Source organism: Syngnathus typhle, linkage group LG19, assembly GCF_033458585.1.
Source record: "Syngnathus typhle isolate RoL2023-S1 ecotype Sweden linkage group LG19, RoL_Styp_1.0, whole genome shotgun sequence".
NCBI lineage: Eukaryota > Metazoa > Chordata > Actinopteri > Syngnathiformes > Syngnathidae > Syngnathus > Syngnathus typhle.
The window spans coordinates 2,073,782-2,100,541 of NC_083756.1; the positions used below are offsets into that span (position 1 = coordinate 2,073,782).

The following is a 26,760-nucleotide window of genomic DNA, read 5'->3' on the forward strand; positions in this document are numbered from 1 at the left end:
AAGGGCGCTGTCGACGCTAACATTAGCGCGTTCTACGTGACGTCCACTGCGCAAGAGCGGAAGTTCTTCCTTTCGGAGAGGGTGAGGAGAGGCGCAGTATAAGAGTCTTGCTGCTCCTCTCTGCATGTGCATGACATACTGTTGATTTTCGTCAACTCCTCACGCGCGTGGAGCGGTTTGTGCTTGTAAAGGTGAGCCAAGCAACTTGGTTTGTAGTATTCATAGAACCGCACTCAGAGCACAATTTTAGGCTGCAGACGTTGGATAGCAACTTAGCTGTAGCATATAGCTTAGCAGCTCGCGTTGTGACCACGTGAAAGACGAGCGAAGCTAGATTCTAACGGAAATATGTCATCAAGCGTATAACGTGCAATTATAACGACTACTTGCAAAAATGTAAATACCTGTGGTATTTAAGTCATAATTGATACTGAAGAATTTTATATTTAAAAAGTAATTAATAACAGTATATTAATTTTAATAATAAATATAACGGTGGTTTGCATGAATTTGTACAATTTGAATAGTACGTTAAAAGAAAAAGCATTTCTTAAATGCATGATTGATTAAATGCTGAATCAAAATTTTAATGAAATTTAACACTTTAACAGCCTGTTCTACTGCGTCACAGTTTTAAATGAACTTGAAAATCTTATTAAAAATCTAAAGTTAAATATTTTCGTTGAATTTTGATTGTATTCTGAACTTTACAAGTATTTCTTTTTATTTGATAGTTATTCTTAATTTGCTGGTATACTAACTGAACTGGAATTAACACACCAAGTCAATGATGTCCACCATGAAAGCTGCGATTGACTTTCGGTCAAGTTTGTGTCTTTTAAAAGCCTGCATCTTGTCCCTTGAGGCAAAGTTATTAATCATCCGTGTAGACAGATGAAAGTGTCTATATTTGTAGTTGGGCAAAGGGGACGTGGCCTTTTGCCCATTATTTCTTTACTCCTCGTGAGCGGAGCACGCAAGGTCGCGGCCGAGGTGGCGACCCGCGGTTGAACCCTCTGCCTCAGACGAGTCGCTTATGCTCCCAAGCTGTGTTGTAGTGTGCACTTTGACCTTTAGGTGATCAGTCAATGGTATTGGCGATCCCGTCTGTAGACCCTCTGCTAATCAATAGGTCTCACTTCTCATTACAACAAATATTACATGATCAGTCAGGTTTTTGAGTTTTTACGGCTTGTGGAAAAGTGACTAGAATCTCAGACCATCTTGCAGCGTGAAATGATGAATTCACCTTTTTGCCGTTTACCCGTCAGACAAACAAGTGGTGAGACTGTGACAACTGAATTACTTGCTGCAAGATGGGAGACTTTTTTTTTTTACCAAAGAATCCCAGCCAATGAATATGAAAGTGATACTTCTCCCCACTGTGACTGCAGATCAGCAGACGGGCGGCTGTTAAATTTGATCTTCGGCGGTCTATGGTGAGTCCATTGTCCAGATTCTAGTAACTAAGCTAAATAGTAATGATAAATTCACCTTTTCGCCGTTTATCACCACTATCGGGTGGTGACACTGAGGCAACAGAATTTTGTGCAAAATTGAAAAATTGTAGATGTGCTTAATTATACATTATCGGACATGTTTTTGAGTTTTTACGGCCTGTGTAAAAGTTACTCGAATCTCAGACCATCTTGCAGCGTGAAATGATGAGTTCACCTTTTTGCCGTTTACCCGTCAGATAAACAAGTGGTGAGACTGTGACAACTGAATTACTTGCTGCAAGATGGGAGATTTTTTTTTGACCAAAGAATTCCAGTCAATGAATGTAAAAGTGATACTTCTCCCCACTGTGACTACAGATCAGCAGACGGGCGGCTGTCAAATTTGATCTTCGGCGGTCTATGGTGAGTCCACTGTCCAGATTCTAGTAACTAAGCTAAATACTAATGATGAATTCACCTTTTTGCCGTTTATCATCACTATCGGGTGGTGACACTGTGGCAACAGAATTTTGTGCGAAATTGAAAAATTGTAGATGTGCTTAATTATACATTATCGGTCATGTTTTTATAAGTTTTTACGGCCTGTGTAAAAGTTACACGAATCTCAGACCATCTTGCAGCGTGAAATGATGAGTTCACCTTTTCGCCGTTTACCCGTCAGATAAACAAGTGGTGAGACTGTGACAACTGAATTACTTGCTACAAGATGGGAGATTTTTTTTTTTTGACCCAAGAATTCCAGCCAATGAATATAAAAGTGATGCTTCTCCCCACTGTGACTACAGATCAGCAGACGGGTGGCTGTTAAATTTGATCTTCGGCTGTCTATGGTGAGTCCACTGTACAGATTCTAGTAACTAAGGTAAATACTAGGGGTGTAACGATTCAGCGATACACATCGATTAATCGATATAATGCTCTACGATTTGTTGGCATCAATGCTTAACGTAAACATCGATCTATATCGCCCGTTTTTGACCTCGGACATTAGACGCGACTTTATCTTGATATCCAGTTCATTGTTGGTTGCTTCCTCTTTCCGGGAGCAGTGCGCGGCGTATTGTGTTGTGAGCAGAGCAGGCACGTGAAAGGGGAGCCGACAACTATGCGGCTCCTGGGCTAGTGCTATGGCTAGTGTCCAAGAAGACAAGGAAATTCGCTCCTCTTTGGGCTTAAAGTCATTCCTTTGGAAGCACTTTGTAATTTCCTAAATAAAGAGTTTGCAGTACCTTGTTGATTTTGCGTATGAATTGTTATAAATCAGGATATTGTTCTATATCGATCGTAGAGCACTATATCGTGATGTATCGTGAATGAATCACAGCAGGCTTTAAGATATCAGCAAATATTGTATCGTGATTCTTTGTATCGATATATTGTATCGTTACAAAACCCTCGATTTACACCCCTAGTAAATACTAATGATGAATTCACCTTTTTGCCGTTTATCGCCACTATCGGGTGGTGACACTGACAACAGAATTTTGTGCGAAATTGTAGATGTGCTTAATTATACATTATCGCTCATGTTTTTACGGCCTGTGTAAAAGTTACTCGAATCTCAGACCATCTTGCAGCGTGAAATGATGAGTTCACCTTTTCGCCGTTTACCCGTCAGATAAATAAGTGGTGAGACCGTGACAACTGAATTACTTGCTGCAAGATGGGAGATTTTTTTTTCGACCAAAGAATTCCAGTCAATGGAAATAAAAGTGATAGTTCTCCCCACTGTGACTACAGATCAGCAGACGGGCGGCTGTTAAATTTGATCTTTGGCGGTCTATGGTGAGTCCACTGTCCAGATTCTAGTAACTAAGGTAAATACTAATGATGAATTTCCCTTTTATCGCCACTATCTGGTGGTGGCCATATCAACAGAAAGAAAGCTGAAATTTATCTCAGGTATCAAACTGTCATAAGAATTATTTTTTAAAAATAAATCATTACAAAACATCACTGTTGTTTTTGTGCTTACTTCTCAGAACAGCTACGTATTTTTAGAGGCGCTCTTCGGCTACTCCTCCCTGATGTCTTTAACGGCCTGTGGCGCGTAGGCGTGGATAAAGCGTAGGATGTCCTGCCGGAGTAGATCCAGGGCTCGCTCTCTCCTGAGCAGGCCATCCACATCTCCCAGATCATTGGGAAAGGCGGCGTCGGGCGGGATAACGAGCGCTGAAGCCCCTGTGTGTGTGTGGGGGGGGGGTAGTTTGGTCCAAGGGAAAGTTGGTGGCGTAATGATGACATGCGGAAACGTACCATGCTTGAGAGTGCTAGAGTTCTCGCAGAGGAGCACCGCAATCACTGCGTCTTCCTCTACTACCTGCCGTCGCAGGCTTAATTTGGAGTGGGCCTCTGCTAAAGAGATCCTGTTACAACAAACATGAGAAGGATCACCTTTTTTTTTTGGAGGGGGTGCTAATACATTTTTAAATGTACTAAATGAAGCAAGACATTCCTGATTTATTTGTACATTACGCTCTTGCAAAATATTTCAATTGATTGCACAGAATGGCATTTAACATTTGGGTTAAACTACGCCACCCAGTGGACAATTGAGGTACTGCAGGTATAAGGCGCTGTAGTTTTCCCTTAATTTGATTATTTTGGAGGTATTAATTGGGTTGTTTAGAGCTGTAATGAACACCTCAAAACATCAACCACTAGACTGCCACTTACAACAATTTGATAGAAGCCATAGACATCTTGGCAGCGTGGGTTTGTGAGCAGACCGCACGGCTGGCCATGTAGTAGCCATGGATCATCATCTGTGCGCTGGTGCTCAGCTCCACTTTCAAATTTTGTGCGTGGGCCACCAGCTGGGAGGAAAACAAATCAGGCCAACGACACAGATGAACTTCAGATTGGTGTGTTTCCTCACTCCCTCGTAGTCTTCAGCGGAGAAGTTCATCAAGGATGGGTGATGTTCCTCAGGCAGAACTGCTTGTCGGAGGGTGTGGACAGCCTGCGCGAGCACCGTCTGCTTCCCGCCCTGATCTACCTGGACCACCAGGCCAAAGCTGTCTGCCAGTTGAGGCGGTATAGCACCCATTCCCTGATCGTGAAGAACCTGCTGCTGTGAACTGTTAAGTCAAGGTATTGGTCACGCTTACCGCAGCTCCCAGTGTGACATCGTGTGCCCTCCCCGAGCGCTGAGGAGGGTGAGTAGAGTCTGTGAAGGCCCAGAAGCTGCACGAGACCGGGAAGCTAAGCTTCTGGTCAACAGCCTCGCCATATTTCTTGCCGGGGATGAACACGGATGTAGTGCGACTGTCCAGAACTGACACAACAGTGACATGACTTCCATGTTCTTATCCATTTTCAAATACGGTCTACCTGACTGAATGGCATCCAGCTCGTCCTTCACAAAGCCATTCAAATCTCCCAGCATGCAAATGCCGCCGGTGGCCAGCAGGGCGGAGCCGGCGTGGATGTTGGCGGTGCCCACCCCGTGCTCATCCTGGGACAGGGACGCAAACATCTTCTCCGAAGCAGGATGCCGCACCCCGCGACGTGCCAAGCTCAGCGCATATGCCATCAACCTGACAAATAAGTTAATTGGTTTCAATTGCGCTCAAGAGATTGTTTCATTGTGGCCACCAGGTGGCAGTATAATATACAGCTGCAGTAATATTGGTTGTTTTTTGCAGAGGATAAAGAATGGGGTTTTTTTTGCCTCCATGTGGCGTTTTGTTAAAAGAAAATGCGTTTCACGTTATGTGCAATGCCACTGAGACCCTTCTACCTGTCCAGTATGAGTTTGTCATCTGTCATGACCAAAAGATCCAAGTTGAAAACTGTGTTTTTTGCTTCTGCTTCAGTTTGCAACAAGCTGAGCAACAAGCTGAGCTTCAAGGTGTTGAAGAGGCCCAGGGGAAGCACATCCAGAGCGAAGCAGTTAGTGACCACAGCGGCAAACCTCCAAGGAGAACCTCTGGTAGCGTCAAGCAGCGCCTTGAACTTGACACTGATTTCATGTGGATCTACCAAAAGTACCAAATAAAAATGTATTTGAACACTATTAAAAACTGTTGAGACTTCTAAGAGCAGGTCATGTCAATTAAGTGCTAACATGCCAAAGCTCGCTCAAACTGTTAGCAGACATGCTAATATTATAAGATGATGGCAGTGCTCATGTGAATGGTTCTTCGTTTTAGGGCTCGGCCTTACACTCGGGTTCCCACGGTTGGACGCTGTTGGCCTCCACGCTCCAGGTGATGTTGGGCGAGCGGTGCACACGTGCAGGTATGCCGATCACTCTGTAGAGCCGACCGATGCTCATCGCGTTACACAGCTCGTCTGTGGCGGTTGGGCAAACAAAGCAATCACTCCCAGCGGGAGTACAGAAAGTCACATGGCGTAGCAGCCACTGCCAAGACAAACAAGCATGAGGCCCTTTTGGAAACAAAGATTCGGCTGTGTGCTTGTCGTAACGAGCGCCCCCTTTGCACTTATTAACATGTTCGTAACGGGAAGCCCCTTCCGAAATATGCTAATGCCCGTTGCCGAGTTTTGCGAAACCCTCTGGGGTTAGCGACCGGAGGACAGAAACACTTAATACCCCGCCGAGTCAGACGCAGACGTGTATTTATTTGAACTCTTCCCCCTGCAAAGTTTGGGTTCCAAAGTGAGTTTCATTTAGCACAAGCCGGACAATATTAATGAGCGGGCTCCACCAACGTGACTGTGTGCAAATAGCAGAAATTAAAATCCGAATGATTCGGTGTCGGGCGTGAACGTAATGGATGAGGTGAGGTCTTTACAAACAAATATCAACCGTGTAAATGTTTGGCCTGTTAATTTAGGGCACGTATATGAAAGCTGATCCGCCATGACTCGCCGCGCAGCACTGATTTGATTTACTGGTCCCTGTGAAACAATGACATCACTGTAGCGCGAAACCTCCAAAGATCTGTTTTGATCCCACAGCAATTATTTTCCTCTGTGGGGATTAACATTAATTAATTAATTAAAATAATTAATTACAACCCCAAAAAATAATATGGACAAGTTGTGTTGCTTTAATTACACTTTATGTATATGCCTTACACTTACCTCTGAGGAAGAATGTGACCGACTGGTATCTAATAGCGGTTTGTTGAGGAGCATGGAGGACGTTGAGTGCATTGACGTGGATCAATTCCACCAGCTGCTTGTCTGTCTCACAAAGACACAAATAATAATAAAATAATATACGGAGTTTAAAATGCCAGTGAAGATGTTGCCAGCACTTGCTCTCACCTCCCAACACTCTGAACTTGATGTCCTCTTTGAAAGGTGAGGTGCAAACCATGCAAGTGAAATCGTTGTCCACGGTTGCCGACTCAGTGGCTCCCGGCGCGTGAAAGCGGATGGTGTGGAATCCTAAAGCGAGCAGGCGTGGTGGCAATTCAAGACACAGGTTGTCCACCTCATCATAATGTAAGCCTCTTACCCAAAGAGAAGGGACAACAGTCATTACTGCAGAGGAACCTGGTCCCCTGGGTGTATTTAGTAACCCAGGTGGTAGCAATGGCCAGGCCCTCCATAAGGACGGGCCACATGCTTTGACGCATGCGGGGGAAAGTGGCCAGGTTCAAGACATACTCCGGAAAAGGAGGCAAGTGTGTCAGCTTTAAAACGACGTTCACCTCAAAAGAAGCAGAAGCCAGTTTGTTAATGTTACATCTTATAGCTCAGCAGTCAGGTGATTGACCTCTAGTGGACGCCAGAGAGCAATTTACAGAGTCTGATAGATAACCAGTGCATTCTTGTTGCTCAATACCTTTTGAAATAAGTACAATTATTTCCATACCTGGCACTCTGTTTGTATTTTCTTGACAAGTGAAAGATTCTTAATGGCTGTGAAGCAAACCTGTGAGAAGGAATAATTAGGACCAACCGTTGGGAATGTTTCAGCATTAACGGTGATGCGGCTGCCTTACAGACTGAAACAAGGAGGTGGCTCGCTGGGGGTCGTGTAAGATACAGTCACCCAGTTCAGCGTCCAAATCAATCACATCAGAGGGGTTGACGGTAATGCAAAAGCGGTACACGTCCTTAGCATGCTGGGGATCTACGAAAAAGGAATCATGCTAATTAGCACTAAGCTAAGCACAAGGACAGAAAGTTAAGTATTCACCGTTAAAGGATGCACAGTCATTGACGAGTTTCTGAAGTCCTCCGCTCAAATTAAGATAGGAGAGAATGGACTTTTTTAAGGTAAATATGTTAGCCATTATAGCTTTATGTTGCGCTTAGTGCTTTTTATTTCTAAAGTGCGGGGAAAGATCTCGTCTCTATGGCAACCAAGACCGAACGGCGGGAGACATGAACGTGACGTCAACACCGGCCACAGAAAAGCAAATTCACTCGCATTCACACCCATCATTTTTTCAAATAAAAGTCTTACAAATGTCAATGCCATCATTTGCTTTAAATAATCGTATTCTTAAAACTTTGTCGCTCGGCTACGCATCGTTCCCATGGCAACCAAACCCGGGCAGCGCTGATGGCGTCATCAAAAAGGGCCACGGCAAGGTAAGTTCTAGTGCTCACACAACTTATCCAAAAATACTGTACTATAACGCTTTTTCTTATCTAAAGCCCAACACTGAATAAACGGTTCAATTAGTAGTAATTACTTTTGTTAAAGTATGAAGTTTCGTTCGTCTGCATTTTCTATTCAGTTATTCATCGTCATCAAAACCGGACGGAGAAAAGTGAACGTAATTGATGAATAAATAAATTCATAGCAAATTGTTAGGATTTATTGTTTTTCAAACCTCCAGACAGACAAGACAGAGACTTTAAGATTTTGTTTTATTAATGTACAGGACCATAAACCTATTGACATTTTTGAAATAAAAAAAACAATAACATTTAAATAAATGTGATACGCAAAATCTGCTTTCTTGTGGTCAAGTAATTCTACAGCATAGAGTCTAGACTTCAGGAATACGAAACATGGCATTTGTTACACAGCAACTACATGGAAATAACATATAAGTCTACATTAGTAGTGAATTAGTGACAAACATATTTTGCTGTCCAATTTTTGTCCTTCAGGTTCCAGTGACATTTTTCTTTTTTAACAAGACAAAGTTAAGGCACAATTTTTTAAGTGACATCAACGCTGAATAAATGCCCTTATTTCTTAAAATAGAATATGTTATATATATTTATATAAATACTAATGGGAAAATAATTTATTTCCATCATAGTTTGTTCCCAATAAAATCTCTTAAGTGCTGTTCCATCTGCTTCCTTTGGCTTTATAGAATAAGCGACATTTTCTTCCCTTTAAGAAGTTACTAAGGTGGGCCGTTGGGAATATATTATAGGAATGAGTCGTCAGAGGGCGGGGCGTACGAGAAGCCCACAAAGGCGTCGTCAGCCTCCATCACGCTGGCGTTGACAATAGAGTGATCCTGGGTCCAACACACAGAGTTGGGCACCAACTCCTCTGTGAACTCGGGGTCAAAATTCGAGATGTCAGAAAAAGAGTTCTAGTTAAAAACAAACAGACCAAGAAAAGACAGAGAAAACAAAAATACATGAACCGTTATTATTATTATTTTTAATCAGGCAATGTATAATGAATACTGCATTTGACATTTGGCAGATCAAATTTTGCCTAGCCTAAATATGACATTAATACAGATAAAATTAAAAATAATTACCACATTGGGCGTAAAGGGTGGCGGGATCTTTTTTTGTTCAAGGTCATTCCAGTTGATGGGGGAGAAGAAGGTGTGCGTTTTGATCTCATTCTGTATGTAACAATAAGAAAATAAAATTAAAATATCTTCACTTACTAAATTTTAATACATTTAATTAATTATAAATTAAATATGTGTACATTTAATGTTGGTCTAATTCAGAATTGGATATTTGGACACAACGGTGAGTAAAAAGGGAGAACATTGCCAAGCTTGTGGGTAGCAACTATTCCACTAGATGACGCTAAAACACCATGTAAAAACAGAAATTTGCCCACTCACAAAGTCGTCCCTGGCTCCCAGCCTGAGCGCTCCGTCTTTCTCCAGAAGGCCTAGCAGCAGCGACCAGGCCGCGTTAGACGCGCTGCTGCGTATTACCAGCGGCTTGTGCAGAATGTTGTCGTACATCTCGTGCGTGTCTCTGCTGTAAAATGGCGGCTGGCGAAAATGACGTCGATTAGCCTCGAAATACGTCGTCATTTTGTGGATTGAAAAGAAGTCTTACCAAGCCAAATAGCATCTCATAGAGCACGGAACCCAGACACCACCAGTCCACTGTGTTGTCATACGGCTGCTTCCTCAGCACCTCTGGAGCCAAGTACTGGTGGGCGGAAAAATAAACCGGGACTTGGAAAGTTTAAGCGCTTCCAGATACAGTTCATATAAACGGAACCTCTAAATTTTGATTAAAAAATGTGTATCATTACATTTTCTTTTATTTTTTTAATTAAAATAATTTAAAAAATAGAGTATTTAAATTTAAATAATTCTGTGAAATTTACTATTTTACTAAACAGGTTTGGTTCGGACTCAAAAGTGGATCGAATTGGAATTTCCACTAAGTGAAGGCGTACCTCGGGTGTGCCACAAAAAGTGCTGGTGGTGTCCGTCTGGGAAATGCCTTCCTTGCACAAGCCAAAGTCCGTCAAAATGATGTGACCCTTTAACAGAGAACGACAAGTATTTTATTATACAGCAGGCGAATGAGTGAGGCTATTGTGGGGGGGTGGATCATTAGGACCAGGTAATCTAATCACGTATACATTCTGTTCCAGCTGGGAAAAAGATCGGTCACTGGAAAAACCTGAAACTGACCAAGTGAAACTACAATGATGTTTTCCTCAATTTGTACTGTCCAGAATAACTTGACAGTCCTGTTCTGGCCGGATGTAGCAAAGTAGCCCCACAACATTTCAAAGCAGGCCAGTTTCAAGTTATTGCAGTTTTTTCCCCCCGCATTTAACATTTTTTGTCTTGATTGTTCTTTTTACTCACTTCGTGGTCAAGCAGGATATTTTCAGGCTTCAAGTCTCTGAAAGGAATGAACAAAAAGTTTAGCTTATTGCGTTTATATGTAATGAAAAAGTCGCGTTGTGTTGTTTGTGACGGCACGTACCTGTAAACGATGTTGAGCGAGTGCAGGTAGCCAAGTGCGCTGGCCATTTCGGCAATGTAAAACCTGGCCCGGGGTTCAACAAAGGTGCGCTCCTTTTGAAGGTGGAAGAAAAGCTGACGGCAAATGCGAGTCATTAGTCAGCATTCAAAATTGAATCTGTTGACCAGCGGTCACCAACACGGTGCCCGCGGGCACCAGGTCGCCCGTGAGGACCGCAGGAGTCGCCCGCAGGACTGTTCTAAAATTAGCTCAAATAGCGGCACTTGTCAGTGAGCTGCATCTATTTATATTACAGTCAAACCTCGGTTTTCGAACGTCCCGGTTCTCGAACAAATCGGAATTTGAAAAGAAATTCGAGATTTTTTTTGCTTCGGTTGTCGAACAAAATTCGGAGGTCGAACCTCGCGAGAGGAGCCGGGAGGACCCGAGAAAACCCGACCGCAGGGCCCGGATGCCGACTGACTCCGTTGTTATTGTATTTTCGTTACTTTGAGGATTGTATTAACCCCTAATCATGCCTCCAAAGAAAGCAAGTGGGAGCAGTAAAGCCATCCTAAAACACAAAGACGGTCTTAAAGCAATGCGACAGTGAGCGCCCGCCGCATTATGCTAATGTTCCATATAAATATCAGCAAGATGCTCATTACTGCTTTCATGTGATGGGGCTGGTTCACGTTGATGCATCATCATTTGGCCTCATAAAGCAACATTACTTATGCAAAGGCTTATCAAGTGGGACAATTTGTGGAAACATTACACCCAAAAATGAAATGTGGATTGAAATACATTCAAATATTATACCGTTTTTTTCCATGTATAATGCGCCCCCATGTATAATACGCACCCTAAAAATGGCATGTTGATGCTGGAAAAAAGCCTGTACCCATGTATAATACGCACCCAAATTTGGACTCCTACTTAAGTCTGTAAACGTAAAATTATTTCAGAAAAAAGATCATCTTTGGGAACAACCGGATGTTATTCTGCCGGTCAGTATCACTGCGCATGCGCTAGCAAACTCGATAGCGAAGAAATGTTTCGGATTTGTGTAGGGTACCTTGTGACACCAAACAAGCAGGTGATCGAGCAAGCGTCTGATACGAGAGCATTGTGTTCGTATGGAGCGTGTTTGAAGTGAACAGCAGAGAAGAAAGCGCATCTGTAATTTTGCGCATTACACATGGAAAAAAACAGTAAGCTCCCTGCGCACTGAGGTCCACTTAAATTTTGGAAAGTACATCAGGACTTTCAAAATATTTTCAAGATTTTAGCGACGGATCTGTCACAATAATGCGACCAGCGCGGTGCAGTTGCGCAGTTGGCGACTCGCTACGGTTGCCCGTTCAGCGGTGCACCGCAATTGCGCGATCTGACAAAATTAAGCCCCCTGCGCACTTAGGTCCACATATATTTTGGAAAGTACATCAGGACTGTCACAATAATGAGACCAGCGCGGTGCAGTTGCGCGGTGGGCGACGCGCTACGGTTGCGCGTTCGGCGGTGCGCTGCAGTTGCGCGGTCAGACAAATATGCGCAAATGAAATACTGCTTAAAAAAGGCGGGGTTTTTTGTCTTGAAACGGATAATTTTTTTCCCATTATTTGTACTGTGAAAAATAGATTCGGAATTCGACCGATTCGCTTCTTGAACAGCCTTCTGGAACGGATTGTGGTAAAAAACCAAGGTTTGACTGTATTTTTGCTATTCTTGTTAAAACCGCACTTACATGTGAACTGGAAATGACAATAATAACACATAGTGAAAGCCATATTGAGCAAATTGGCTATTTCAGAAGTGTGTGTCAAACTGGTAGCCCTTTGCCTTAACGAGTACCCAGGAAGTAGCTCTCGGTTTGAGAAAGATTGGTGACCCCTGCTGTTGACATTGTGCAAAATGAAAATTTTGGTTCATAAAGTAAATTTATTTAATTTTTATTTGTAGGTGCAAAAGCGCAGGATTTCTTTTGGTGAATAGGTACAACAGTTCCAGTTTAATTTTCTTTTAATTTGTTAAATTTAATAAAAAAATTAAAAAATTGTAATTACAGTTTTGAAATTGTAATTTGATTTCTAAAACGTATTCCAATTTTAGGAAGCCTCCGCTTAAATTCCAATAGCTACAATTCGCCTTTCACGGTCAAAATCCTCTGAGCGCTTGTGTGTTTTCCTTTTTCTATCATCAGCTGTTTTTTTTTTTTTCTTTTTAAACTTGTGACTCACTACTCACTTCCCCTCCGTTGACGAAATCCAAGACAAAATACAACTTGTCTGCGGTCTGAAAGGAGTAGTGGAGGCCCACCAGGAAGGGATGTTTCACATTCTTGAGCAGCACGTTGCGCTCGGCCATGATGTGTTTTTGCTGAGGAAGTCAAAGATTAGCTTGCGCGCCTGGAAAAATATGGATCTACTTTTCTTGCAGACTCACCTCTTTTCTGTTGAGGATGACCTTTTTCTGTAGGACCTTTATGGCATAATACTTAGCGTCCAGCTTCCTCTTGGCCAGAAACACCTAAAAAAAATAAATAGAGGAGATTGTTATTCTACTGTTATAATCAAACAATGCTAGCTAACAGCGCGCCCCTTTATTAGATTAGCATACCTTTCCAAAACTCCCCTTTCCGACCACTTTTAAAAAGTCAAAGTCTGTGGGTTTGGCGCTAAAAAAAAAAAATGACTGTGTGTCAATTATACAATAAGTTCCTTGTGTATGTGTGAGATGGCTCATATTTTGAAACCTACTGTGGGTTTCCAGATGGTCCCAAGTTAATGTTTCTGGAAGATGAGTTGCTCTGTCAAAAAGTAGAGATAAAATATTAGCCCGTGAAGTTGCAGAGTGAAAATCTATACAGGTATTTCTTTTTGGACTTCTTAGAAAAAATACTAGCATCATGACCACGTGATCATTGTTGACTAGCATTTGTGAAACCAAATCTGACCATTTTGTAAGAGCTCAGCTTACTTTGTCATCTTCATCTTCGGAGGCGTCGGAGTTCTGCAGGTTTTGCTTTTTGTCCATGAGCAGGAAACTCCTCACATCTGGGCTGCAGATTTTAAAAGGGCGACAGAATATTTGTTGTAAATATTTATTTTAACTACTCTATACAAATACAGTGCTGCTCAGCCTGTTTTTTTTTTTTTTTCATACACACCGCAAAAACATGTCATTTTAACAAGGGTGTGTAGACCTTTTATATCCCCAGTAAGTTGCCCTTACTTGTTGCAAAGCTCCGGAATGGATACGATGCCTTTGATAAACTCGTGCAGGCCGGCTCGCCTCTGCTTGATGAATTCTAGTTAAAAAATAAATAAAAAATATTTAAATTACATTTTAAAATAATTATTTTATAAGTAAGCATAGAAAAGCGGCAACCCACACTCACCGGGTTCAAAGTTATCGCCGAAGATCCTCTTGGCAGGAATCTTCAAATTCAGCGATGGGAACTGTTTTTTTAACTGTAATGACAAAGAAGGCCGATGTGATAGTTGCTGACCCCCCGCCGCCTCATAAAATGGCGGCCACTGACCGTGTTGTAGAGTTTATCAAACTCAGCGTATCGCCTGAAGACAAACCACTCCTGCTGCCCCACGTTAACGATCACTTTATAAACCTGGGGAGGTAGAAAAGGGTTTGTGAAGGGTGAACTCATCCTGGGGGCTCTTGACTTACCGTGTAGCGCTTTTTCTTGTCCCTCTGCTCATTGTGACAAGGTATGCTGACGTTAGGCAGGCCCGATTGTTCCTCCATCTTGCGGAGGGTGAGGAAAGGTCGCGAGGTGGTGCCCCGACGGTTCCTGCTCGCAGGGACGGGGAGTCAACGATGCATCTTGGTGAGGGGATAGAGGAAAATCTGTTTTATGAAGTTACTGAGAAATGTACAAACGGGTTGGAGGGGCTCCTCTTAAAAAGGACGAGCAACAACTGCCCAAGCAAGCATACAGTATGAAAGTGGCCGTGCGTTATGTCACGTCTTGGGACAAAGCTCTTTGTGTCCACATGTGAGCGCGTCCATTGTTTGCTTCGCGATGAGGTCAGCCTCGTTTCTTTCGAAGTCCCTTTGTCCCTGTCCGGCCGCGAGCCTCGTCGCTTTGGCCGTGCATTTGTGTGCCTGCCATGCACGGAGGAGGAAAAAACAAACGTTTTTCTATTGATCTGGCGGCAAACGCATCCTGACAGGATGTGAGAGTCTGCTCACGTCCAGGGAGTGGGGGGTGGTTGTAGGCCTCTTTAGGATGCATCCAACGTAACACTAAGGCCTCACATGCAATATGTACAATTTCCACCAACACGCCTACTCTTACATACGGAATGGGACTTATTGGTTCTATAAAGAAACAAAGTGGAATGAACCTGTTAATGGTACCGGTTTTGCAAACTGCCACAAAAAGCAACGTGTGCTGACGAGCATAGACATGCCAGGGATACAATGAGGAATCCAAAATAGGACGCTTCCTTCCAAAGAGGGCAAACCTTTTTCTGCATGTTTCATGCATTAAACGAAATTTGAGTGTGAGGTCTAGACAGTAATTACATTACAAAATCTAACTTTACTCAATAGTAACATTTTAAATACTCAATAAAAACAAGACAAAAACATTGGAGCTAACACAAAATAATGCATTTCCCTTTTACACATTCTCATTGAATCTGTAAGAATGCTTTGCTTTTAAACATTTGTTTGTTTGTTTGTTTGTTTTACTTTGAGAGCCAAGTATTTTTGGGGTGGAATTTGATGTAGAATATTTTATAACCACTGCACAATGAGGAAGTTGTTATAGAAAAGAAAATATTTAACTTGTTTAAGCAAATTGGCGCTAGATGAACTTCCGCCTATATAGTAGTAAAATAAAACCAAAGCGCAATGTGGAAAGTCGGTGTTACGTAATGGCATCGTCAACGTAAACATACGTAGGCGCAGACGAATACGTAAGAACACCGCTACGTAAAGAACAAATTAGCCCCCGCGGCTAGCCAGCACGACGTTAGCGATGCAAGGTGACGTTTAAGTCGCGCTCGTACCTTTCGCTGTTTCCAGGCGGCGCTCCTCCAAAACCGCGGTTAAGCCAATCTTTTTTGGTGTTTGGACCCTTCGCCCCCCCAAAACCCGTCCGATATGTTCCGGGTGGTGATGTTCTGTTGCTACCTGTGCGATGCAGCTTAGAAAAGCAGGAAACATCAGTCTTTCCTGGTCGGGTAAAGTTACGATGTAAATTCGTCACGGGACCTGAAGGCAACAGGCGTGTGTGGTCCACCTTGAATGCACGTACTTTTTCCGGTTGGCACTTTCAAAATAAAACAACAAACGTGTAAAGTTGCGAATGGACAGGTACAGAGGGACAAGGAGGTTCACCCCTTTTTTTGTAAATGATATCCAAAGTTTTTTTTTATGTGCTCTATACACCTTGCATCTTGTAAAAACCCGTGCATGCATCTTTTTATCTCCCACAAACGATCGAGGTGTTTACGTTTTTCGGACAATTTCCGTTTTTATATACTTCGTTTGACACACTTTACAAGGATGATGACTCAAAAATGCAGTCGAGTCGGAAGAAATGTGTAGAATAGAGCCACCTACAGCCTAAGATACTACACTCTGCTATATTAGAACACAAAATTAAATTGTCTTGAGTAAAAAACGCGATAACACCACTTGATTTTTTTATATGGAGTAACTGGTATACTGTAAAAGTTAAAGTATAAAATATTTAAAATATTTGTTAGAAATTTAACCGGGCAAAAGTATTAATATCTCTAATGTCTGGCAAACAGCACAATTATTGAATGGAAAACTCACAAAAAGAATACGTTAAAAATATATAAAATGCAACTACAGTATTATGGTCTATTTTTTCCGCAAGGTGGCAGCAAAGAACTTACAGAAAGCAACAGAAAATGCAAGCTGAATTCACATTTTTGTTCTGTACTGTATTTAGTCAAAACAATATATTCTCCATTTCTTAGCGTTTCTCTTGATTTTGCTGAATCTGTCCAATCAGTTTTCAGCTTCTTACTGTTGTCACATGTTTTTCGAAATATTTTCTTTCTCACAGAATAATTTGTTCCAGTATTGAATATAACTTGTTGATACAACAGTGAGAATATGGGGTAAACACCACATTGGATTTGTCATCAGAAAAATTAATTATGTGCTTGTGTAGACCCCTTGGAAGGGCCCCTCAACGCCGCCCCACAGCCATGTTTTGGGTCACTGGTGCCCGCATGAAAGAGCCATTCTACCGCACTGGTAACAGTAGCGCTTGTCCGCTTCCTCTAAATTTCCACCAATCGCGTGAATCCTCCCCAAATGCTTTCCGCCAATCAAACAGAAGCTTAGCTCCGTTCCTGATCAATTTGACGCGAGTTTCTCCTCGTTTTTGGCCAATCGCAGGCTAGGCCGCCCGAGCAGGGGGCTGGGCAATAGAATCGGCGGGATGGACAAAACATCACATCACCGCATGAATTAAGCCGGGAACGTACGCACAGCGAAGAACGAAAGTAAAATTGTTGCGTGTTTTTGCCGTTTTAGCTCATATTTTACGTCGTGAGTCCGATCACACGAAAAGCGGCGTGGACATAGTTACGCTGTTATTCAGAGAGATGTTGCCGATGGCTTTTAGCGGAGAGAAAGTAATAACGACGACGACTCAATTGGCAAGATGGCTAGCGTGACAATGCTAACTAGATCTGGAAGCGAGCACCCACGGACACTTTTATGGATGAACGTCCAATCTTGTTGCATTTGAATGAACTGAGGAATAAGAACGCGCAGAAGAGGTCCACGCAACCCCGCGGCTGTCATGGACAACGTGAGGTCGGGACGCAGGTGGGTCGCCGCTGTCTGAGGTCGTTACTTGAGGCTTGCGTCACTTTCTTACGTACGTCACTCAAGTGACGTTTTGGCGTTTTAGTTATTAGTCTATATAAGGACGTATGCATATAATAACATCTTATCAGGATTTTTTTTATATTTTAAGCCTCGACAACATTGTTGTGATAAACACAGTAAAATAAAATAAAAACTATAATGGACTTAGATTATCATTAATCTAAAATGTATTGATCGTAGAAGTGTAAAATATACCAAATGTAAACAAAGTAAAAGACCGAATGTATTGTACTTAAAAGTCAAACACAACTGAACTGTTATAAAAAAATCTGCTGCACTGTATTAAAGCAAATAATGCTTAAGCTCCATAACATGTAATATTACATAGGTTGCACATTTCATTCAGTGATTCTCATTTACCACTGAAGTGAGCACCACTGTTTGCATTTATGCATGATGGGGGTGTGCTCTAGTTTTGCAATGCTCGCTCACTCATTTCAGATAGACTTGCAAAACTGCTCCCACGGCTCCCTTTAGATCAGGGTAACACCGTGTATAACCTTAACATACACATATGGCATATGAAAAGATAGAAACATGAATCAAACAAATAACAATTTGACTGCGAAGCATGTACATCCATATTTGAATTCTCAGTCAAATTAACTTACAACCTTTAATCCTTATGACGTCAATATTTCAACACAAACTGAGCAGGGATTCACCACACCCCAACGTACCTCTGAAGGTGAAAGAACCCGTTTATGGCTCGGGATCCCCCCCGCTTCACCCACCGTTTTTCCCCCCTCCCTGTTCTTGCTTATGGTGTTGACAGGAGCACCTTCTGCCAAAATCCATGTGACTCACTTGAGTTTCCACAATGATGAAGATCTTTGGAGGGAATGATGTTTTCCCTAAAAAATTAATGGAGGGAAAATAAATTACAAATAAGATGGAAAATACACAGACTTTAGGCAAGAAAATTTATAGGTAAAATAGGCATGACAGACAAAAATATTGCGTGTGCAAAAGGAATGAGACTTTTTTTTTTCCATTCTGTAAAATGAATGTCAATTTATTTCCTCGTAGCCACGACGAGGACGAAGAGTCGCACTGCACAGATCCTGACATGAAAGAGCGGATCAAAGACAAGAAGGTTTTGTGCAAAGTCAAGTGGTCCCGCGACGAGGTCCGAGTCCTGCACTTCAGTCTCAAGTTGAACGCTTTCATCTAACAAGAACTTGAACTGATTTTTCTTTTTGCTTTTCCCCAAGGACGAAAAACTGAAAAAGCTGGTGGAGCAACATGGCACAGACACATGGAAATTAATAGCCAGCTATTTTCCTGTAAGTTTGTCGTGTCGTTAGGACATGCTACCTACAGTAATAGCAAATGAGCGTCATAGCGTGATAGTTTCTTTCTTGGACGGTTTATATATTTTTTTCCACGTATGTAATGAGGTCTTGCTCACTTGTCAGGGGAGGACAGATGGCCAATGTCAGCACCGCTGGCAGAAGGTGCTCAACCCGGAGCTGGTGAAAGGCCCGTGGACAAAAGAGGAGGATCAGAAGGTAAGTGGATCCGGGAGTGTTCCGTGGGGCACGCACGTTACCAGTAAGCGATAGGGGAGACAGAAGGCAGAGCCGGCCTGCGCCATTTATTCCACTTCCCGCCAAAATAAAAAAAAAAAACGTTCTTGGCTCCGGCCTGTGGCGCCTGATCCAAACACTCCACTACATCATGGCTAATAAAAACACCTCACAAGTGGCTGCTTTCCAGCCGTTTCCCTGAAGGGAGGGGGTGCTAGCCACCGCCATGAGATGAACAACAACCTCCTTGAATGAATCAGTAAATCGTTGGTTTTTTTTTTCCCTGAACCTTTGTGCAGGTGATTGACCTGGTGCACAAGTACGGCCCCAAGCGCTGGTCGGTAATCGCCAAGCACCTCCAAGGCCGCATCGGCAAGCAGTGCCGCGAGCGCTGGCACAACCACCTCAACCCCGAGGTGAAGAAGTCGTCGTGGACCCAGGAGGAGGACCGCATCATCTACGAGGCCCACAGGCGGCTGGGCAACCGCTGGGCTGAGATCTCGAAGCTTCTTCCCGGACGGTAAATATCCAGAAAGTCAAAAACTCCAAAGTTTTCAACACATTTACTGATACAAGGGCACACTCATCGAATCTATGTAGGCTAAGGACAAGCACACACTGCTAGCTTACACGACAGTTTGTTTATCCAGCTCAGAAAAAAAAATCATCCGACATTGAATCAACACAAAACTTGAAGGCAAAGACGCAGGGGTCCTAAAGGGAACATTCAATTACTGAAAACTGAACATTTCCAAGTTTTAAAAGCCGCTTGAGTGTGTGGATTTTTTTCCCATTTCAAAGCACCAAAAGTCTTGCTGCTCGTCACATGTTTTGAACAGGACGGACAACTCCATCAAGAACCACTGGAACTCCACCATGAGGCGAAAAGTGGAACACGAGGGCTACCTGCAGGACGCTGCAGCTAAGACGGGCACGTCCCCGCACGGCGGCGCTGCCAAGAGCCGCCATCACTTGGCGCGTCCTCTGACGACAACAGCGGCCGAGCCGCAGCGTTGCGATCGGAGCCCCCTGCCCCCAGTGACAGCACCCAACCAGGTCCACGTTCAATCAAATTGCGCTCACTTGTGGCGTTTATCAACCGCTGTTTGTTTTTCTGCTTTTGTAGATGGCGGGATATGACTTTGATCCTCAAAGGCGCCACCTGATGGACACTTTAGTTTTCACACAGGTGAGTTTGACCATTTAAAACGGTTTCAAGGTGTCATAATAAGGTTAAAAGTCCCTCACTGTACTGTATGTCTGCTTTAATGTGTTCTTTAATCGCTGGACTTTCCTGTGTTCATTTTTTTGCTAACGCTACAGAAAACAAACCAACCTACCAGACGTATGTCTCCTGTGTCCAAATGTGTACTTGTCTATCTGTTTTTGTCTTGTCGTCTTGTCGTTCTTCTTAACCTCTTTCGTTTCCCTCTCGTCCTGTCCGACTCTTCCCTCCCGTCGCCCCTCCGTTTCAGCCGCCCTGCCCGGATGATCCCGACAGAGAGCAAAGAATTAAGGAGCTCGAGCTGCTGCTTATGTCAGCCGAGAGCGAAGTCCGTCGCAGAGGTCCATGTGTAAGCGCAACATTGTTAGCAACGTAGCATAGCTTGCATGTGTGTGTGCGTGACATGCATACACTGCAAAGAAAAAAAATAAGTGAATTTCCTCCAATCTACATTTTTGCAGTGTATGTAAAATCAAGGTGGCACACATGTTTTTTGGCTCTAGTGTTTCTCTAGTAGCTAGCTTCCCATCTGGCTCCTCATCCCGACTGGCTTGAAGCTGCACTTGGTAGCACACCCCTCCCCCCCTCGCACCCATTTAGGACCCATCCAACTCCTCTTTCTATCTCATTCACTCATTTTCCACATGGCTTCCATCTTCCCAGACCTTGGAGGAGTATTCGGCCTGGTCGGATAGCACTCCAGATACAGCAAGCGGCAGCCTGGAGGCGCAGGCTGACGGGGCGTCCTGGTCGCAGCTGGAGAGCCTGCGAGGGGACCCCTGCCAGCTGCCCGCCTCCTCCGGCAAGTTGTTGGCTGTGGAGGCCAGCGCGGTGCTGTCCACCCTGCAGACCATACGCGACTTTGCCGAGACCATGGAGCTCATCGACTCGGTAAAAAAGAAAATTAATTGAAAAATATTGAATGTGTTAAATGTGTTAGATGTATCCTGCCACGCAGGACCCGGCGGCGTGGAGCGACGTGACCAATTTTGACCCCTCCGAGACGGCGGTGGCGCCGCGGCACGAGCAAGCCGCCTTCGCCGCGCTGCTTCAAGAGAGAACCGCTGACGCTTCGACCGTCTTCTGCCCGACCACTGCCGCCTCTTCCAAGGCGTCGGCGGCCAGGAGGAGGAGGAGAGAGCGAGGCGAGCCATCCCCTCTTTGCGACAGAACCTACTCCTCTTTTCTGGAAAACGTTTCCAATTCACCCAAGAGGACGCTCACCAAGTTGCAGCCATTCACGCCGACGCGGGTAAACCACATCAGTCCAATTTCCTTTTAACTCATAAAGTTGAGCTACCAAATTGAGGCGTCTTGTCTTTTGGTAGTTCTGTAACATATCAGGGGCAGAGCATCTCAACTTGGAGAACCCGGCGCTCACCTCCACGCCCGTCTGTGACCAAAAGTGTCTCCTCAGCACGCCTATTCACAAAGAGTCCACACCCAAGCATCAGAAGGAGAACGAAGGGTAAGTGACCTGCATGTCAAAAACTAGCTATGGCAACCCTAATATACACATATATTAATTTATTTTAGTTCCAGGACACCCAAGTTTCGTAAAACAGTTATGATTCCAACACCAAGGACGCCAACGCCCTTCAAGAACGCTTTGGCGGCGCAAGAGAAAATGCACGGCCCACTAAAGCTGGAAGTGAGAGTCACGAACATAAAAAATAAACAAATAAAAGTTTTTCAGAACTAATTGAAGGCGTTTTTTTTTCTCAGCCGCAGCCGTTAGCGTTTCTGGAAGAAGACATTCGCGAGGTTCTGAAGCAGGAGACCGGGGCTGACATCTTTAACAGGGCAGCCATCTTGCAATCCGACTACCGAGAGTGGAAAGAAAATGTACTCACCAGCACTCGGAGGAGACACACACACACGCTACATCTGCGGAATTCTGTCCTCATGTGTGTCGTTATTGTAGGTAGACGCTCCAGCTCGAAAAGTCCGCAAGGCCCTGGTGCTGGACCCCTGGGGGAAAGACTCCCTCAGTCGCCAGCTGTTCCAAGATCGGCTCAATGATGCACAAGTCCGTCCTAAGCTCATCCATTCTGCTTTTATGCGCACTTTATAACGTTTTGGAATTTATTGGTGTGCTCCAGGTTCCGGATGAGAGTCTCTTGTCCGGCTCCTCCCTGAGCTCCGCAACCCCCGAACAGCAGCTGCAGGAGGAGGCGGGGGAGGAGGACGAATGCGGAAACCCTATGACAGAGCCGAAGGAGACCCCTTCGCCAGTGGCCCAGCACCTTCGTCGCTTCATCGAGAAGAAACCCCACAGGGGGGCCAAACAGGTGCTCATGTGGGGAAGTCGGACGGTTTTTGATGATTTAAAAAAACATCGGGCCTCATACAGTACTCAAAGTTCTCAGCCTCTCTGCCGTTGAGTAAAATACAGGGATGAGAATCTTCCGCGGATCCGGGGATTTCTGTGTATTTTTCCATCAGGAGTATCATTTTCGTGAATCGTGTAGATCCGTTGAGAATTATTTTTTTATATGGGGGGAGCGGCTAGCAGCAGTATTGCGACAACAGCCGCCTTATTCTCTGCAGCATTTTGGCGCTACTTTCGTCACATAATTTGCCTACTCATTTGCCTAATCAGCAAAAGTTTTAGCCAGCATGGGGAAAGTTTTAGAGAAAAAAGACGAGGATCGTGCCAGGGAAATAGACAAGTCGAACAGGATCAGGAACTGCTTCAGATAGGCATGGTTCGAGAGCAGCGTCATCTTACAACTCGGAACACTGTCCGTAACCACCTGCCTGGAGGAACATATCCGTAAATTAGATGTCCCGGGGTAGGGTTTGTGCATTCTTTGTCAAGATGTGATAAGCTATGTAGGTCGCGGCGCTTCGAACATTAAGGAGCACATCAAAACAAAAAAACACAAAGGTACGTTTTTATTTTTACAAGCATGTGGGTAACATGATGTTACATGTAAGCTAATGTTAGGCTATTGTCATGATATCGTTAAAGAATAAATCTTCAGGTAGGTAGGTAGGTAGGTAGGTAGGTAGGTAGGTAGGTAGGTAGGTAGGTAGGTAGGTAGGTAGGTAGGTAGGTAGGTAGGTAGGTCGATCGACCTACCTTGGGGTCGATTAGTTTGAATCCTTCCTAATTAAATGCTGACGTTAAATGCTGTTTGGTTGAAATGATAATTGGATGTACAAAGTATTTTTTAAAACATCCTAAAAAATGGATTCATTGATACCCATACTCAATACTCAAAAGTGTCCCGATACTACACAGCAAAACCAACCATATAGATCGATCGATCTATAAATTGAGAAATTGAGTGATGAAATTACTGGTTTTGGGGTTGCTATACTGCCAAAATCCAGGAGTTTCCAGGGAGCTTTGGCCCCCAATGAGGGCCTGTGGGTCCTGTGGCCCCCAAAAGGCGCCTGTGGCCCCCTGCAGCCCCCATTGGGGGGAAGGCCCCTGGCTACTTTTCAGTGTTTTTTTTTTCATTTTCCGTTCTCATCCCTGAAAATATGTCGTCCGAACTCGTTCCGCAGGTGAGCGAGTGGGAAGCGGTGGTCTATGGCAAGACACAGGACCAGCTGACCTTGACGGAGCAGGCCCGCCAGTACCTGAACCAGTACCCGTCGACCAGCGGCCCCACACCCAGGGCTCTTGTACTATAAGGACACCATCGACCCCCACACACACACACACACACAATGAAGGAATCCAGCGCAATAAATGTGAGGACACTAACCGCCTTTCAACAGAGAGCCTGCAAATTTGCTTCTGTAAGAGAAGATAAGGCATCAAGGCGGAATGTTGCAACTGCATCATTTTCTCTTTTTTTTTGGCGGAGATTTTCTTTTTTATGGTTTGAGGGCAATGTGGATAGCACTTGTTATTGTTTTTGGTTTCTAACAAACGTCCCCTGGTCCACAGCCGAGTTGAATGTATTTCATTGTAACGGGAAGGGTACTTTGATGTTGAGGTTTTGTTTGTATTTATATTTATTATTATTATTATGGCTTAGATATTAATATAAATCAGACAACCACAGAGTGAGTAGTTCAACTAAAAGGAAAAACGTTTGGCATACGGACAGCGTTTGCTCGAAGCAGGCTGCGGCTGTTATTTATTTACTAATTTATTTATTTTGTGATTTTCAAAGAGCGACTATGGAAATAATTTTTATCATCACAATCAACTTGTAGGATAACTATGACTTGCTAGCAGCACCTGGCCAATCATTATTTAGCTGCGTTTTTTTACTTAGGTGTTCATAAACATATTCTGACCTCTAATCATAGACAAATTGCACTTTTTTTTTAAACTGAAATTATTTAGTTTTGTTTGTGAACGTGTAGTTTTTTTGTGTGTTACTTTGAATCTTTCCTAATTCAATGCTGACGTTAAATGCTGTTTGGTTGAAATGATAATTGGATGTACAAAGTATTTTTTAAAACATCCTAAAAAATGGATTCATTGATACCCATACTCAATACTCAAAAGTGTCCCGATACTACACAGCAAAACCACCCATTTCGGCTTTAAAGCAAAACTACACGATTTTATTGTCTTCTAATCTGGATTATCCTGTATTACAAGTGAGAATAAGAAGGGAATCTTGTCAGGGAGCTCAAGTGGAAATATTAAGAGAGTCTATGTATATACATTGTGTTTTGTTGTATATTTGAGTTAGAGCAATGGAGTGCATATAAATGGTAAAAAAAGGCAATAGAAGCAATACTACTGTATTTGTGTGTAACGCTGGCTGTACTTTGTAACAATTATTTTTAGCTGAGGTTTGAAAGCTGCCCATATCTACCCTGCTCTGCATTCCGGACAAATAAATGCAATTTATATTTAAATATAGTATTTGGGGTTTTATTGTAGCAAGTGGAATGTAGTGCCATGTAATGACTTCAAGTACTGTTACCTCATTAAAATATATTTCCAAATAAAATATGTATGCATTAAAACTACTTTGAAAAGTACTGAAAGATAAATCATGCCAACATGACAACTTTTAATAATTAGCAAAATGCTATATTCTCCTATAAAGTTGAAAAGTAAATGTAGCGATAACGACATGAATGCTAGTTTTGCTAGCCTTATGTTGCCCATCAACTGTTAGCATGAAGCTTGCAGACTTTCAGGCTAATCTTTTGATTTCAACTGATTGAAACAAAACAATTCATCCACTTGGGTTGTTACATGACCTCAGGGAAAGGGGAGTGGGTGCGGGGGTCCGCGCAGGGGCACGAGCCCCCTCGGCCAGAACAACAGGCCCCTCCCCTTTAAAGGGGTCAGCTGCCAGGCCTGAAGAGGCCCACTCAGCCGTGACTTAATGCCCCTCGTGGGCCTCTTTTGTCTTACGCATTCACTCAATTGGCCACCAAATGGAGGGAGAATGGGGCCACTGGCCTTATGCTACACACGCACATAATTGCACGCCATGTCCTCTTCAGAAATGCACTGCACAAGAGGCGACCCCGGTAAAGATGCGGCACAGTTGCTGTCCTACCTGCAGTTTTCTTTGAGATATTTTCCTACTTTACTTTTTTTGCCTTACAGTTCAAGAATATAAAATGTCATCTTTAAATGTCTCTTAAAAAAAAGTGGTCATTCTGGTGTGTGTGTGTGCGCCCTTCAACACACCCACCTGCCTATCAGTCTGCGCACACACACACACTTTGCCTTTGTGAGCGCTAGACACCAGATGGCAGCCCATTATCAGGCTGACAGAGCAGTCATCTGGCAGGCATCTCGCTCCCCCACTCACCACCAATCGTCCCTCCCTCCATCTCAACACACTTTAGGCGGGAGAGTCCAAATGATGATTTGTATGCATATGTGTGTACTTGTGAAGCCACCCCCCTCACCTCAATTAAATATTAGGGGTGTAAATCGCGGGTTTTGTCACATTACGATATCATATCGATACAAAGTACCAAGATACTTGCCGATATTTTAAACCCTGCTGTGATTCATTCACGATACATCACGATATAGTGCTCTACGATCGATCATTTTTTTTTTTTTAATAAAAAAATATAGAATATCCTGATTTATAACAATTCATACGCAAAATCAACAAGGTACTGCAAACTCTTTACTTAGGAAATTACAAGAGTATTGTAGTATACAAAGTGCTTATTTTAACACTGAACTTTGATGTCGTGTTTTTTCTTTAAATGTGCGGTGAGATTTGGCTCCCTGAATATTTGATCACCGCATGGCAGGATCTACAAACTGCACGTGTCTTGTCCGTTGAGTCATCTTTTCTTTGGAATCCAAAGTGCTTCCAAAGAATGACTTGAAGCCTAAAGGGGAGCCAATTTCCTCGTCTTTTTGGACACTAGCCATAGCACCAGCCCAGGAGCCGCGTACTAGTTGCCAACTCCCCTTTCACGTGCCTGCTCTGCTCACAACACGCCGCTCACTGCATCCGGAAAGAGTAAGCAAGCAACAATGAACTGGATTTCAAAATAAAGTCGCGTCTAATGTCCGAGGTCAAACACGCGATATAAATCAATGTTTACGATTAGCATCGATGCCAATAAATCGTAGAGCCTTATATCGATTACCGTTTTTTTCCGTGTATAG

At 43.5% G+C, this 26,760-nt stretch overlaps 3 protein-coding genes and 1 long non-coding RNA gene across 13 annotated transcripts; 2 read left to right on the forward strand and 2 right to left on the reverse strand.

Moving 5' to 3' along the window:
* The first annotated feature begins 36 nt into the window (after positions 1–36).
* On the forward strand, positions 37–8,054 carry LOC133143832 (uncharacterized). 7 transcript variants are annotated; one of them, XR_009710487.1, is made up of 10 exons: positions 37–191; positions 1,395–1,439; positions 1,818–1,862; positions 2,246–2,290; positions 3,201–3,245; positions 3,339–3,362; positions 3,443–5,394; positions 5,615–5,702; positions 6,735–6,878; positions 7,716–8,054. It is a non-coding gene; the product is annotated as an uncharacterized LOC133143832 (long non-coding RNA). The 7 variants fall into 7 exon arrangements; XR_009710488.1 differs by lacking the exon at positions 7,716–8,054 and having other exon boundaries at positions 3,443–5,010; positions 5,279–5,394; positions 6,735–6,944; XR_009710489.1 differs by lacking the exon at positions 7,716–8,054 and having other exon boundaries at positions 3,443–4,553; positions 4,813–5,394; positions 6,735–6,944.
* On the reverse strand, positions 3,475–7,675 carry mcmdc2 (minichromosome maintenance domain containing 2). The gene is made up of 13 exons (XM_061266019.1): positions 7,579–7,675; positions 7,382–7,512; positions 7,252–7,311; positions 6,892–7,087; positions 6,699–6,821; positions 6,513–6,614; positions 5,628–5,756; positions 5,203–5,440; positions 4,794–4,999; positions 4,571–4,737; positions 4,339–4,512; positions 4,137–4,276; positions 3,475–3,826 (listed from the first exon to the last, which is right to left on the reverse strand). The coding sequence occupies exons 1-13, from the start codon at positions 7,673–7,675 to the stop codon at positions 3,475–3,477; spliced, it is 2,115 nt and encodes a 704-aa protein (XP_061122003.1).
* A 187-nt stretch (positions 8,055–8,241) lies between the features above and the next one.
* sgk3 (serum/glucocorticoid regulated kinase family member 3) lies at positions 8,242–15,807 on the reverse strand. 3 transcript variants are annotated; one of them, XM_061266011.1, is made up of 18 exons: positions 15,569–15,806; positions 14,489–14,657; positions 14,220–14,375; positions 14,077–14,160; positions 13,933–14,005; positions 13,767–13,842; positions 13,512–13,593; positions 13,292–13,341; positions 13,152–13,209; positions 12,978–13,061; positions 12,780–12,911; positions 10,554–10,666; positions 10,433–10,469; positions 10,012–10,098; positions 9,663–9,758; positions 9,440–9,595; positions 9,119–9,208; positions 8,242–8,944 (listed from the first exon to the last, which is right to left on the reverse strand). In XM_061266011.1, the coding sequence occupies exons 3-18, from the start codon at positions 14,295–14,297 to the stop codon at positions 8,774–8,776; spliced, it is 1,467 nt and encodes a 488-aa protein (XP_061121995.1). In that variant the 5' UTR covers positions 14,298–14,375; positions 14,489–14,657; positions 15,569–15,806; the 3' UTR covers positions 8,242–8,773. The 3 variants fall into 3 exon arrangements, with proteins under 3 accessions (XP_061121995.1, XP_061121996.1, XP_061121994.1); XM_061266012.1 differs by lacking the exon at positions 14,489–14,657 and having other exon boundaries at positions 8,242–8,908; positions 15,569–15,807; XM_061266010.1 differs by lacking the exon at positions 14,489–14,657.
* Positions 15,808–16,975: 1,168 nt separating this feature from the next.
* Positions 16,976–25,022, forward strand: mybl1 (v-myb avian myeloblastosis viral oncogene homolog-like 1). 2 transcript variants are annotated; one of them, XM_061266008.1, is made up of 16 exons: positions 16,976–17,372; positions 18,465–18,564; positions 18,650–18,721; positions 18,854–18,946; positions 19,264–19,484; positions 19,804–20,020; positions 20,091–20,153; positions 20,440–20,538; positions 20,853–21,080; positions 21,148–21,441; positions 21,518–21,657; positions 21,726–21,840; positions 21,915–22,034; positions 22,114–22,218; positions 22,292–22,480; positions 23,706–25,022. In XM_061266008.1, the coding sequence occupies exons 1-16, from the start codon at positions 17,347–17,349 to the stop codon at positions 23,832–23,834; spliced, it is 2,211 nt and encodes a 736-aa protein (XP_061121992.1). In that variant the 5' UTR covers positions 16,976–17,346; the 3' UTR covers positions 23,835–25,022. The 2 variants fall into 2 exon arrangements, with proteins under 2 accessions (XP_061121992.1, XP_061121993.1); XM_061266009.1 differs by lacking the exon at positions 20,440–20,538.
* Positions 25,023–26,760: the final 1,738 nt, after the last annotated feature.

Bases quoted from the DNA above. Each gene is read 5' to 3' on its own strand.
- mcmdc2 (XM_061266019.1), bottom strand. From the start codon at position 7,675: ATGGCTAACATATTTACCTTAAAAAAGTCCATTCTCTCCTATCTTAAT. The intron at 6,615-6,698 runs GTGAGAGCAAGT...TTTGTGAGACAG, and splicing joins CAAGTTCAGAGTGTTGGGAG to ACAAGCAGCTGGTGGAATTG. The intron at 5,000-5,202 runs GTAGAAGGGTCT...CTTATTTGTCAG, and splicing joins GACAAACTCATACTGGACAG to GTTGATGGCATATGCGCTGA.
- sgk3 (XM_061266010.1), bottom strand. From the start codon at position 14,297: ATGGAGGAACAATCGGGCCTGCCTAACGTCAGCATACCTTGTCACAAT. The intron at 10,099-10,432 runs GTGAGTAAAAAG...TCTCTGTTAAAG, and splicing joins ATATCCTGCTTGACCACGAA to GGTCACATCATTTTGACGGA. The intron at 9,596-9,662 runs GTAAGACTTCTT...CATTTTCGCCAG, and splicing joins ATGAGATGCTATTTGGCTTG to CCGCCATTTTACAGCAGAGA.
- mybl1 (XM_061266008.1), top strand. From the start codon at position 17,347: ATGGACAACGTGAGGTCGGGACGCAG. The intron at 17,373-18,464 runs GTGGGTCGCCGC...ATTTCCTCGTAG, and splicing joins AACGTGAGGTCGGGACGCAG to CCACGACGAGGACGAAGAGT. The intron at 21,841-21,914 runs GTGAGAGTCACG...TTTTTTTCTCAG, and splicing joins ACGGCCCACTAAAGCTGGAA to CCGCAGCCGTTAGCGTTTCT.